This window comes from Stomoxys calcitrans, chromosome 2 (genome assembly GCF_963082655.1).
Source record: "Stomoxys calcitrans chromosome 2, idStoCalc2.1, whole genome shotgun sequence".
In the NCBI taxonomy this organism is placed as follows: Eukaryota; Metazoa; Arthropoda; class Insecta; order Diptera; family Muscidae; genus Stomoxys; species Stomoxys calcitrans.
This window is the reverse complement of record NC_081553.1, coordinates 138313724-138327558: the sequence shown is the minus strand read 5'-3', so window position 1 is coordinate 138327558 and position 13835 is coordinate 138313724. Positions and strand designations below refer to the sequence as shown.

General features: G+C 42.3%; 1 protein-coding gene across 5 annotated transcripts in view; it reads right to left on the bottom strand.

Moving 5' to 3' along the window:
* LOC106092763 (plasma membrane calcium-transporting ATPase 1) overlaps nucleotides 1–13835 on the bottom strand; it is an 85454-nt gene that overhangs the window by 50972 nt on the left and 20647 nt on the right. For all 5 annotated transcript variants that reach the window (XM_059362178.1, XM_059362179.1, XM_059362182.1 and 2 more), the window contains 4 exons: nucleotides 11149–11454; nucleotides 10885–11079; nucleotides 10490–10776; nucleotides 10220–10424 (listed from right to left, as the gene is read on the bottom strand). In XM_059362178.1, coding sequence (XP_059218161.1) covers nucleotides 10220–10424; nucleotides 10490–10776; nucleotides 10885–11079; nucleotides 11149–11305 — 844 coding nt within the window. In that variant the 5' untranslated portion in view covers nucleotides 11306–11454. The remainder of the gene's footprint in view (nucleotides 1–10219; nucleotides 10425–10489; nucleotides 10777–10884; nucleotides 11080–11148; nucleotides 11455–13835) is intronic.

The following is a 13835-nucleotide window of genomic DNA, read 5'->3' as shown; positions in this document are numbered from 1 at the left end:
TACCATGATCGGCTCCCTGTTCGTTGGGTTGCATTGAGACTCCTATCGCTGCGCTGCCTAATGTTTCAATATTAGGATCTTTACCTATCCCAGTATTCCGAATCTTTAAGTCGGTGATGGGTCCGTCGTCGGGTTCCTGTTTGTTAGGCTGTGTTGGTTCTCTCGCCACTGCACTGCCTGATATTTTAGTATTAGGATCTTTGCTTCTCCTAGTCTTTCTAATATTGAGGGATGCCGCGATTGTCTCGTTTTCGGCCCCCTGTTTGTTGGGCGGTATTGAGTCACGTGCCACTGCACGGCCTGATGTCGCAAAATTAATATTTCTGCCTATCCAAGTCTTCCCAATCTTGAAAAAGACAGCTTTGCTCCCGTAGTGCGCCATGTCTCTAGTCTTAGCCAAACTTGTCACGGAGACTTGATCAATGCCAACCACAAAGAGAGTTCCTTCCTCCTTCTCCTCCCTGTGCTTCCACCTCCCACTTCTCTGCGACCAAACCTTGGTTTTGCTTGCCCAAGAATCACAACATGCGTTCCGTCGCAAATTTACTGCCCCATCCCTTGATGAAGACCGTAGCCTTTGTGAGCTGGGGGATATCCATCTTTCTCAGCAGGTCGAGCTTTGCGCCCTCCCAGGGAGCGTGAATACCTCTGACGAGCTGTTTGATTGTATCAATACATTCCGCCGACGCAAAACGCAGCATAAAGATGTCCCCTCTATACTCGCAGCTCATCATTTGTATGGGTGTATCCTCTACAGAGTTCCACACCTATTCGAAAATCCGATCGTTTACTAGATCCTCCACTTGGGACCGATGATCTGGTGGAATCCTACCGGATGCACTGCCGATATTGATGACTGCATAAGTCAGCTCATCTCTGTTGTGCTTCTATTCCACTCTGGCGTAAGAGGGCGGCTCTTTACCATTCTCAGCCACCATTTTCCTCTTTCGTGATAGCTGTGGCCTCCTATTGGAAGCTCCATCGAAGTTGTCTTTTGAAGGCGATGACGATGATACACGCAATCCGGGAAGGCCAAAAGGAGACTAATTCTTCTGTAGTTGGCACATTCCGTCTTGTCTCCTTTCTTGTGTACGTGATATAGTATGATGAAGTTCCAATCATCAGGTATGCGTTCTTCTAGCCAGATTGCGCAGATAAGCTGATGCATACGCCTTATTAGCGTGTCGCCTCCGGTCTTAAATAGTTCAGCGGGTAACCCGTCGGCTCCTGCTGCCTTGTTGTTCTTTAGTCGGGTCACTGCTACCTGGACCTCATTCTGACTAGGGGGTAAACATTCTATACCATCATCATTGATTGGTTCTGCTGTATCCTCTTCGCCGCCAACGTCGGACACTAGCAGTTGGGTTAAATTTTCTTTCCATATCCTCAGCATGTTATCTGTGACAGTTACCCGATTTCCTTCTTTGTCTCTGCAGGAGGATGTGCCTGTGCCAAAGCCAATGGTTTGATGTTTAATTCTTTGGTAAAATTTCCAGACTTCATTCTGACTTTTGTGCATCTTAATTCGCTCACACTTATCCTCTTCGACGCCAACGTCGGACACTAGCAGTTGGGTTAAATTTTCTTTCCATATCCTCAGCATGTTATCTGTGACAGTTACCAGATTTCCTTCTTTGTGTCTGCAGGAGGATGTGCCTGCACCAAAGCCAACGGTTTGATGTTTAATTCTTTAGTAAAATTTCCGGTCTTCATTCTGACTCCCGTACATCTCAATTCGCTCACACTTACGCCTTTGCATTCCCATTCTTTCTGCGGAATATACGTTTCTCCTCTCTCCTTTTCTCCCGATACCTCTCCTTCAACCGTTGCTACTGATTGCAGGGTTGCTCTATATGCTGCATTGGCTGCAGTAGCTCCTCGGCACTCTTGGTCGTACCATGGGTTTCTTGGAGGAGGCTTCCGGTACCCAAGAACGGATTTTGCGGCATTTTCCATGGAGTGGGCAATAGTTTGCCACTGCGCCATTATATCATCGGAACAAATAATGCTTTCATCAAACAGTTGGGTCCGTCGAATGGAGTATGCCCCTGCCATCTGTTGTGTTTGCAGCTTTTCAATGTCTAGTTTCCGTGCAGTGTCAGATCATACTTTCCTCGCCATGTTTAAACGGGTGCGAACCTTTGCTGCAACAAGGTAATGATCCGAATCTATATTCGCTCGGGATCGATCGTACATCCAACACACTGGATAAATGCCTTCCATCTATTACAACGTGATCAATTTGGTTCCTCGTGTTTTGATCGGGTGGCAGCCATGTTGCTTTGTGAATATTTTATGTTAAAATTTGATGCTACTAACTACCATGTTTTTTGCCGCGGCGAAATCTATAAGCCTCAACCCATTACTGGACGTTATCTCGTGGAGGCTAAACTTTCCGACTGTTGGACCAAAAATGTCTTCCTTCCCTATCTTCGCAAAATCTCCCAGAACGATTTTAATATCTTGGGCGGAGCAGCGGTCATATTCTCTCTCTAGACGCTCGTAAAAAATATCCTTGGTCTGCTCGTCTTTGTCTTCCGTCGGGGCATGGACACTAATAAGGCTGATGTTGAAGAGTTTGGCTTTTATATGGATTGTGGCTAGCCTCTCATCCACCGGAGTAAAGCTGGAGACAAGGTGTTTCAGTCTTCGATTAACCACAAATCCACAGCCAAATTCATCCCTCGTGTTATATCAGCTATTGTACAGTTCGACACCGTTTGGTGTTGTAGTGATGCCAATCCCAGTCCATCGCACTTCCTGTAAAGCGGTAATAACCTGGCCCCTAACCTGGGAATAGTCGCTGAAGTTGGCCATTGGTTATTTGAAGGCGCCAATAACTCGCCTTGTCATCTCGAGTATCATTAGCACTCAATATTTAATTAAGAGTCAGTGCCAACTAACTCCTCCCTGAGACTTTCCTCTCTCTCTCTCTCACGAAAATCACTGACTGCCCGCGGTCACATTTGCAGCCACTCCGTATAAAAACGGAGCTTTCCACCATCCGCAACCTGTGGACGCGCCCGGTAGCTTTCAGCTAAGCTTCCAGTGGTAAAGATGGACACCACACAAGACTGAGCTCAAAGTTCCAGCTTGTGTGGTGCTCATAGTTATCCGTGTCGGCCGGGATAACCTGGCCACACGAACCGAATATGACTTTACTTTACAACACAGAAAAACAAATAGATACATCTAAGCTCCACAAAGTGATCAAAAGAGCACCCTAAAAGTTGAATACAGTAAAAATGAAAACAGGAGTGCAGTTTGCGTGTATTTGCCGAATTTGTTCTAAAAAAACCTCGAGGCCATATAAAATGTCAGGCAATCCCATGGCAGCCGGTTGTACGCACCGGATTGACCCGTTGGAATCCTCATCGGCAAGGGCTGCTGCCTCAGTGTACGTGTTCGTCTTTTTTCGTCATGGGAGAGGCACATCCCGGAGTGCCTTCTCCGCACGCTTCTGGTCCGTGCCGGAATTGAAAAGAACCCCGGACCCTGGTTCTGTTCGGTTTGCCAGAACCGCCTTCATTATCGGTCGGTGTTGGTGAGGTGTAACCGGTGCATGGAGTGGGTACATTTCCGATCTTGCTCTGGCCTAACTTCACTACGGGAGTACAGTCATACTGTGCGAACATAGGTCGATTGTGGCTAGAACACTTGGAGCAATGTAACAAGGCACCGGTGTAGGCAAACTGTGGGCCACTGTTAAGTCACTCTCGAACCCCGGTAGACGGGATGACAGAAACTCAGTCACTTTTGGCGGGATAACCGTGACTGATCCGAAGAGATGCGCCAGGTTGTTCAACCGTCAATTTATTGTGCATCCCGAGAGAGACAGGGCAAGGAGGAGAGCCATTCGCCGTATTCGTGGTCTCCGGGCTGATGAACAGCCATCACAATTTACCGTGGGTGAAGTTACGAATACGATCCGTGGCGCCAAATCTTCTAAGGCGTTGGGCCCCGACGGAATCTCTACATTGATGTTGAAGAATCTGGATTCACCTGTAGTTGAGTACCTTACCACTGTCCTCAACCTGTCATTGAACACTCTTATAGTTCCCGATGTCTGGAAAATGGGCAGAGTGATCCCGCTACTGAAGCCTGGAAAAGACTCGAGTTTGGGGGAGTCGTACAGACCGATCTCCCTTCTCTCACCAGTGGCAAAGACGCTTGAGGCATTACTCCTCCCGAGCCTCATAGGAGAATATCCATTCGCCGAGCATCAACATGGATTTCGGAGACTGCTCAGCACAACAACAGCTTTGCATGCCATCACCACACACATTTGCCGTGGCTTCAATCAGCCCAGGCCATGTGATAGGACGGTCCTCGTGGCACTGGACCTATCGAAGGCATTCGACACGGTCAGCCATTCCAAATTATTTGAGGACATCGCCAACACGTCCCTCCAACCAGGCGTGAAACGATGGGTCGCGAATTATCTATGTGGTCGCCAGTCATTTGTGGAATTTAGGGATAAGAAGTCGAAACACCGTAGAGTGAAACAGGGAGTTCCCCAAGGTTGGGTGATATCTCCGGCTCTGTTTAACCTCTACCTATCCTCCATTCCACCCCCTTCAGACAGCAAAGAGATCGTATCAATTGCGGACGATTGTGCGATCATGGCCCTCCACCCATTGGTGACATCTGCGATAGGTTGAGCGTCTACCTCAACGAACTTGCCTCATATTTCGCTGCAAGAAATCTGAAGATATCCACCACCAAATCTTCAGCCACATTGTCCACTACAAATACGCGTGAGGTGAATACTGAGTTGACTGTGATGGTCGATGCAGAAATGATTTCGACCATCAAGTGTCCTAAAATACTTGGCGTCACATTTGACAGTTCTTACACATTCCCCTCACATGCCACAGCAATCTGCAATAAAGTCAAAAGTAGAAACAAGGTCCTCAAGTCACTTGCTGGCAGCACTTGGGGTGCAGACAAAGAAACCTTATTGACCACGTACAAAGCAATTGGCCGGTCTGTGGTAAGTTATGCAGCGCCAGTGTGGTCTCGTCAACTTTGTGACACGCAGTGGAATAATATTCAGATCTGTCAGAATGCCGCCCTCCGAACTGCGACGGGCTGTCTCCTCAGTTCTCATGTGGACCACCTGGAGGAGACAAAGATCCTACCAGTGCGAAAACATAACTACAATACATGCTGTCCAAGCAATACCTTTTGGGCTGTTATCGCAGAAACCTTCCATGTCATTATCTTGTGGATAGATATCCACCACCCACAAGCCTTAAGGTAGATCTACACGATCTAGAGCGTGAGGTTCAGCGCTACAAGAAAGAACCTCTAGATCAAGCGGGTATAAACAGCATTCATGCAGACACGGTAGCAGAGGCTGTAATTGGCTACCGGGTGAATGTAGTCCTTGGAGAACGACCGCCACCCATTGCACCCGAAGAAATCGACCTCCCCCGGCAAACCAGAGTGGTTCTGGCTCAATTACGTTCTGGCAGATGCAGCCGCCTCAATTCCCACAGAGTTAGGATTGATGCCGACATGCAAGATGTATGACCCGATTGTAATCAGGGACCGCACGGTACACGACACCTGTTTAACTGCCCGGCCAGACCCACTCGACTCAGACCTTGGTCTTGACACTCAACAGAATCAAGCAGACGAAAGATAGAACACAATGAACTGCTACAACAACAACAACAAAATGTTAGGCATAAACAGAGCATTAGCCAATCTATGCTTAACAGCAATGGATAAAATAAGATCAAGGCTATATAATCGCCTCAAGACCAGATTTACTTTAGAGTAGACGCTCGAAATGTGGGCAATAAAATTAAAAGTGCTATCAACATCGAACCCGAGACAAGACACAGAATCAACACACGAAACTACGGTATTAATGATATTAATACTTCAATCGTAAATACGGCCGATGTCTGCATTTAAGACCAAAACACAATCAGTTACAGAAGACGAGGACACTGAGGTAAACAATTGAATATGATCATCATAAATATCCAATTTTGAGCATTGGATACAATCACGGATATCTTTCACATACAACATAAAGGGTATTGGTCCCAAAATAGAACCCTGGGGAACACCCGAAGGTACAGAACGAGCACTAGACAAGTCGATATTACGAGAAACAAATTGCGAGCGATTGGTCAAAAAAGATCTCATTAACGCACATGAAGATAAAGAAAAACAAAATTGAAAAAATAATTTATCTAATAAAATATTATGATCAACAGAATTAAACGTCTTACTTAAGTTTAATATTGCAAATATACCCGAATGCTTATCATTCAAAAAACGTCTTATCTTATAAGTCATTTAAAGAACCGATGAAGTTGTGCTGTGATGTTTGCAAACAAGAGTAGTTCTAGCTCAATTACGTTCCGGCAGATGCAGCCGCCTCAACTCCTACAGAGCAAGGATTGATGCCGACGTGCAAGATGTATGTCCCGATTGTAAGCAGGGACCGCACGATACACGTTGCCTGTTTAACAGCCCAGCCAGACCCACTCGACTCAGACCCAGATCCCTGTTGACGTATCCCATCTTAGTCGCAGAGTTCCTGGGTCTTGACACTCAACAGAATCAAGCAGACGAAAGATAGAACACAACAAACTGCTACAACAACATAATCGTCTATAAGTCTCCTTGTTAGAATTTGTTCTATCTTTGTAAGCTCTATAAGCCAGGTCCCCATTAAAAATAGCGGCCTTTACCTCAGGAGTAAACCATCCACGATTCCTAAAACTAAGTAGTCTAATCTTTTCAGATATATGTGTGTCAAATTATTAAAAAAAAAAAATTTGTACGTCCGATTCGATAGTGTTGTATTAAAGGGAATAATCACAAAAGAAAATATCATAAAAAAATCATTAAAATCACCTAACATGACAATATGCTAATATCTAGTTACAATGTCCATCATACAATTCTCAAAAATGTTTATATTCCCATGAGGCTTAGAAGATTGTATAATTTAAATTTAATTCCTCCAGTGCATATTAAACGTTTCTTAGCGCATTCTCTTATAACTCCACATATTTTGTATGGCTTAGAAATTTATTCAGGAGCATATTACTGTAATCACCGCAAACTCTTATCCGGTTTTATAGAATTTTACGTCACGTCTATGGTAATCACTGCCGCAGCGATTACCAACGTTTCACCATTTAATTTCTCAGATGGTCGTTCGAGTATTACATAAACGTTAAGGGTCTATATTATCTCTTCTGCATTATTAACTATGGACAGCCCTGTTATTTGTTTAACACTATCAACTTTCTAACTATTAGCAGAAACTCCCACATACTTATTGAACGTTACCGGGTTTAACGTCTGTGGATATCCTTACCGCGAAATTCAAAAGAAATTTAGTTCTTTATTTCCGTTCTTTAAGCAGCTAAAGAAACTGTTGCTGTATTTTATTGCCATAGATTTTATTGAGTTATATTTTTAGATCTTTTTCTTTCGAGTCTCACTGACAATTTGCTTTTTATTATTATTTTTTTACGTAGGGAAAAGTGGGTTAGATTTTTATTTTTACTTTGTCTATATTAAAGATTTTTTATTTTCGTTTTTATATGTTAAGTTTTTTTATTTTTTATGTTAATGTTTGAAAAATTCATCAATTCGATTGTATGTTCATGTGTTTAAATTCTAAATATTTATATATAGTTCTTTTTTTTATTTTGTGTAATTAAACATCCGTCCTATCAATGTATATTCCACTAAGGGAGTTTGATTGATTAATTACAAATAAATAACTCGAACTAGTAGGCTGGATAAAGATGTAGAAATATGAACAAACAAAGCCTCACGTCTCTTGCCTTAATATCAGAAGGAATGTAAAGTGCAACTCCACCCCCACGCAGATTGCAACGGTCATATCGGAAAACATTACAAATTTACAAATTTACAAATTTTGCCACTAAGGAACAGGGGCAAACTTCTCACATATCAATGAGTGCAGCCCGATTCAAGTTTAAGCTCAATGATAAAGGCCTCCTTTTTATAACCGAGTCCGAACGGTGTGCAACAGTGCAACACCTATTTGGAGAGAAGTTTTACATGGCATAGTACCTCACAAATGTTGTCAGCATTAGGAGGGGAAAACCACGGCTAAAATTTTTTTTTATGGTCTCGCCAGGATTCGAACCCAGGCGTTCAGCGTCATAGGCGGACATGCTAACCTCTGCGCTACGGTGGCCTCATAACGGGAATAACCAGGAATATGAATGCTCTTGAATGAATGGAGGTGGAGGAATGGAGGTGGTGGAATGGAGGTAGTGGAATGGAGGTGGTGGAATGGAGGTAGTGGAATGGAGGTGGTGGTATGGAGGTGGTGCAATGGAGGTGGTGGAATGGAGGTGGTGGAATGGAGGTGGTGGAATGGAGGTGGTGGAATGGAGGTGGTGGAATGGAGGTGGTGGAATGGAGGTTGGGGAGTGGAGGTGGGGGTATGAATGTGGGGGATTGGCCTTCGTGATACATCATTCAGTGCAGTATATACCCATCGCCTGGTGCTAATGACCCCCTCATAGAACCTATGGGGATATCAGTCAAGTCCGGTACTAGCAAGATATAGTTATACAACGTGTACATGCCGCCGGTTGGTAGTTGTAGGTCAATTAATGGCCAAGTTTGCAGGCCTGACATAAGTGGACTAGTGTCTGGCCATAATCGTCTGGTTCTAGGAGACTTTAATGCGCATCATGTTTCATCGCATTCTTCCCTAAATTACTACCAGCGAGGCATACCATTGGCAGAGCAGATTGAAGGCTCCATGTTTTGCACGGTGAATAATGATGGCCCACTAGGATTACGGTGAGGTGCAGCAGCTCGTCAAATATTTCCATTGCATCCCCTAATCTCCTGAGTGACGTCTACTGGCAAGCCGTCATTCTTTGCGATCAGATCACCTCCCAAGAATTCTCACCATAGACCGACCACCCTATTTCAATACCTCTGAGCGCCGGATGTTTATCAATCAGAAGAAGGCCGATTGGATCGGATTCATACAACACACCAATCGCCAGTGCAGTGGACTTACACCCTCCTCTAATGTGCTAATTGTCGAGAGGAAATTTCGAAACTTCATCGAATATCCCAAGTACGGCGAAATTTTCTGGTGCAGACAGTGGTACTCGCAGACGAGCGTGATTGTTACATGGACCCCACTTATCCCTGAATCAACGGGCTGAATCTGGAACATTTGGAGCAATGTAACATAAGCAAGCAGTGGTCTACTGCTAAATCACTCTTGAACACCATGAGAAGGGATGACAGGACCTCAGTCAGTTTTGATGACGTAACTGTGACTGATCCGAAGAGAGGCGCAGGGTTGTTCAACCGTCAATTAGTTGTGCATCCCGAGAATGACAGGGCTAGAAGAAGAGTCATTCGTCGTGTCCGTGGTCGTCAAGCAGATGGACAGCCATCACATTTTACAGTGGACTGCTGCTACTACTATTAAATACATAGTTTTTTCATATACCTATTTGTATTTTATATATATTTAGTTTATAATTCAGTCTGTAAGGATTATGTAATCTTAAGACTAAAGACTGAATAAAAAAATTAACAAGTTGTAATACTGCGTTTGCTGCAGTTCCTGTGGATTTTGACCTATGACCCTGACACTCCACAGGAATAGCAGCAATCAATGATTATTAAATATAATGATGACTAAATGATACATCAAAGCTTGGCTTGGGTTTACTTCTAGGAAAAGCTCAAGTAGACTATTTGTAGTTGTAGCCAATTGGGTTGGGCAACCTATGTATGTGGGTCAATTGAGTTGATCGACTCTAAAAAAATGTATTTCATTGAGAATTTTGGAATGGTTATTAGTAATTACACCATCATAGTACACTTTTATGTTTATAATCGTGTCGACTAACGAGTAATAGGGGATATAAAGGTTTGGCCAACATGTAGTTTTTGAGAGTTGATAACTAATTCAATCGATATGTTTTTTTCTTCTTTAGATTTGATGACAACTGTGTATTGGGAATAATTTTGTTTGACATATAAAACCTTGCATACACTTATGATTTTGAAGCACATTCTATCGCGGCATAGAATTCAAACCATATGGTACGAATTCGTTAAAGCAAGTGTCGCAAACGCAGAATATATCGAATCCAGACAAAAACACTTTATGTTCTCATAATTTTAAAGTCTTGTCTTTCGTAACTTTTGGTTTCTTATAATAATAAATTACCTTTTGCCTTCTTTTCGTCACCATCCTCCTCATCAGCAGCACCCAAGAGAGTAAATATAATGCCTGCTTGCGAATTTACGCCAACAGCAGTGACAACCATTTTGCCACTGCCCTCCATTACATGTGTTCCGGACAATACCATAGGGTCACTATCGATTCCTTTCTTGACATGGTCTGATTCACCAGTTAATGATGATTCGTCCACCTGATTATTTACAAAATTCATTTGAACATAATGTACAACGTAACAGAAACTTTGGATCTACTAACCTTTAAATCATTACTTTGTATGAGTATTCCATCGGCTGGTAAAAGATCTCCGTATTTTATTTGAGCAATATCGCCAACAACAATATCACCTACGCTAATTTGGCATACTTCACCACCGCGTATTATTGAAAATTTATGTTCGCCTTCAATTCGACTTTGTAAGCCGCGAAATTGACGTTCTTTTGAGTAATCGTTGAAAGCGGTAACCAATACAACAACTATAACAGAAACTAATATGGCAAAACCTTCAATCCAACCATAATGATCTTCCTCCTCCTCCAACATTGCTAGAATTATATAAATTCTACAGTTACTATAGTTTCGCATAGGTGTTATGCCTGTGAACCCCAATAATAAAGGAATGTTTAATTTGGATAATGGTTTGAAATACTTACGAGCATCATCATCGGTCGGTTGATAGAACGATAGGCCAAGCGAAACTAGCGCAGCTACTTCTAAAATAATAAGGGTTACATCTTGTAGTGCTTCCCAGACTAGTGTTAAAAATGTTTTTGGCGGCTTTGGGGGTATGGTGTTTGAACCAAATGTCTCCCGCCTGTGGTTTTCGTCAGTGGTGGAGCCACTTATGCCTGCATATAAAACAATATATAGAGTTAAATCTTCATTTTAAGTATGTTTTATATAAAGTTGTACGTTACCATCATTGGGGCTAGTGTAGAGCTTATTGCAAATATCCACTACTCCCCCCATTTCCTGTAATTTGGTAACTCCCTCATGTCCTCTGTGCTCCATAAGCTCCCGCAGCTGCTTAAGAGATATCCCATATTGCGCCGGTCTTCCATCTATGGTGGCCATTTGTTAATACTTAAAAATTTAACATTAAACTAATACTATGGATTTAATTCAATTTCCTTCCGGAAACCTTCTAGATCCTTTTATTTTGGATCTGTGTGAAGTCGACTGCTTAATTTTGATATTTTTCCTTTATGTAAACAACTGATAATCTGTAACAAAAAAAAATATGGAGAATTAGTTTTTGCTTTGGTCCAACGTTTAGAGATGTCAGTAAATGTTATGGCAGTTTGATAAAACTTTGAATCACCCAGTGGTGTTTGATAAAAATAATAATAATAAAACGAAGCATACTTTTAGGTGTTTGATTTTTTTTTTTTTGCGCCAAGTTAAGTTGGGTTGACTTCCAAAATGTTTATTGTTTTGTATTCGAACAATACACCATGTTTCAAAATGACACGGTACTAAATTTTTGCTTTGTATACTATTTCAAAATGCATCGATAAAGTATTTTTTATGCAACAAAAAAGCAACCAACCACCTGAATTACTGTTTGTGCTTATGCAGAGAACTGCATAAGACCCAGTATTTGGCACTCAATAGACACTTATGAAAAACACTCAATAAACACTTGTTTGTTTCGCGTGCCACCACAAAAATTAGTTACATATAACTTAAAAATTAAGTTATTACTTAATTTTTACGTGCCATTATATTTTAAGCTGCAACTTACAAATTTCGTTATAACTTAATTTTTAAGTGGCATGCAAAAGAAAACATAAATGTTTATTGAGTGACAAGTATAGGGTCTTATGCAGTTCTGTTTTGCATAGATAAAAAAAGACGAAGAAAAAATGGCCTGGTAGCTAATTTAAGCATGTTTTTGTAGGTTAGGTTAGGTTGAAAAGAGGGCGCTGATATCAATCCGCCCCATGCCACTATGGACATACATCTAAGCCAGTAATCGGCTTGTGCGCTCTAAATGCTAAAAAAGTAACCTAGAACAAGTAAAAGCGTGCTAAGTTCGGCCGGGCCGAATCTTATATACCCTCCACCATGGATCGCATTTGTCGAGTTCTTTCCACGGTATCTCTGTTTAGGCAAACAAAGGATAAAAGAATATTGAATATTGTATACCATAGTAGAAGTCATTGTGTACAATTTCAGCCAAATCTAGTAAGAATTGCGCACTTAAGGGGCTGAAGTAGTAAAGTATCGGTTTATAGGGGAGCTGTATTAGGCTATAAACCTATTCATGCCATATTCGACACGTATGTTAAAGGTCATGGGAGAAGCCGTTATACAAAATTTCAGCCAAATCGGATAATACTTGCGCCTTTTAGAGGCTCAAAAAGTCAAGATCCCATATCAGTTTATATGACAGCTATATCAGGTTATGGACCGATTTGAACCATTCTTCGCACAGTTGTTGATTGTCATAACAAAACACCTCATGCAAAATTTCTGCTAAATCGGATAATAATTGCGCCCTCTTGTGGCTCAAGAAGTCAAGACCCCAGATCAGTTTATATGGCAGCTATATCAGGTTAAAGACCAATTTGAACCATTCTTAATACAGTTGTTGGAAGTCGTAACAAAACACGTCCTGCAAAATTTCAGCCAAATCGGATAGGAATTGCTCCCCGTAGAGGCTCAAGAAGTCAAGACCCCAGATCGGTTTATTTGGCAACTGTGTCAGGTTATGGAACGATTTGAACTATTCTTAGCACAGTTGTTGAAAGCCATAACAAAACACCTCATGCAAAATTTCAGCCAAATCGACTTTCGAAAGACTGAAGGATGGACGGACGGACACGGCTAGTTTGACTTAAAATGTCATGACGATCAAGAATATATATACTTTATGGGGTCTTAGATGAATATTTCGATTAGTTACAAACAGAATGACGAAATTAGTATATCCCCATCCTATGGTGGAGTGTATAAAAAGGAATTCCGTGGTACAAACAAAATTCTGAATTGTTTTCCATTCCACGCCCCTATGTTGATTCATGTCTGGTATTGTGTTCCCAACTAAGTCCCGGTATCTGTTAGCCGCGAAAGCCGGGCAATGACATAGGAAATGCTCAAACGTCTCATCATCTTCCCCGCATGCCCTACACATTCTATTCTATCACTTGCCGCATAAGTGAGCTCGTAGTCCAATGTGTTCCGTTATGATACCGAAAGCTATACTGACCTCCTTCTTACTTCCGTTCAGTAATAGCCTCATCTTCTCACGATCTGGATCTCCACAAAGGATTTTCGCCGTTGTTCCATAGGGTTACATATGCATTCGTCACCCACGCTTAACTTGGACTGCGTCGACCCGAAAGGTTTCCGGTTAACCAAGTATATTGACGGCAGTTCTCTGGCGTTCACTGCCAAATCGTCTGCATTCTTATTCCCAGTTACTCCGCTATAGCCCGGCACTCAAACGATGCGGAACGTGCCATCCTCAGAGAAGGCGTTAATCTCCTTTTTGCATTCCATTCGTGATCTTACCGTCCTGGTTTTTATTTTGCAAATTTTGTCCATGAACATTCCACTAAGGAACAGAGGCAAACTTCTCACATATCAATGAGTGCAGTCC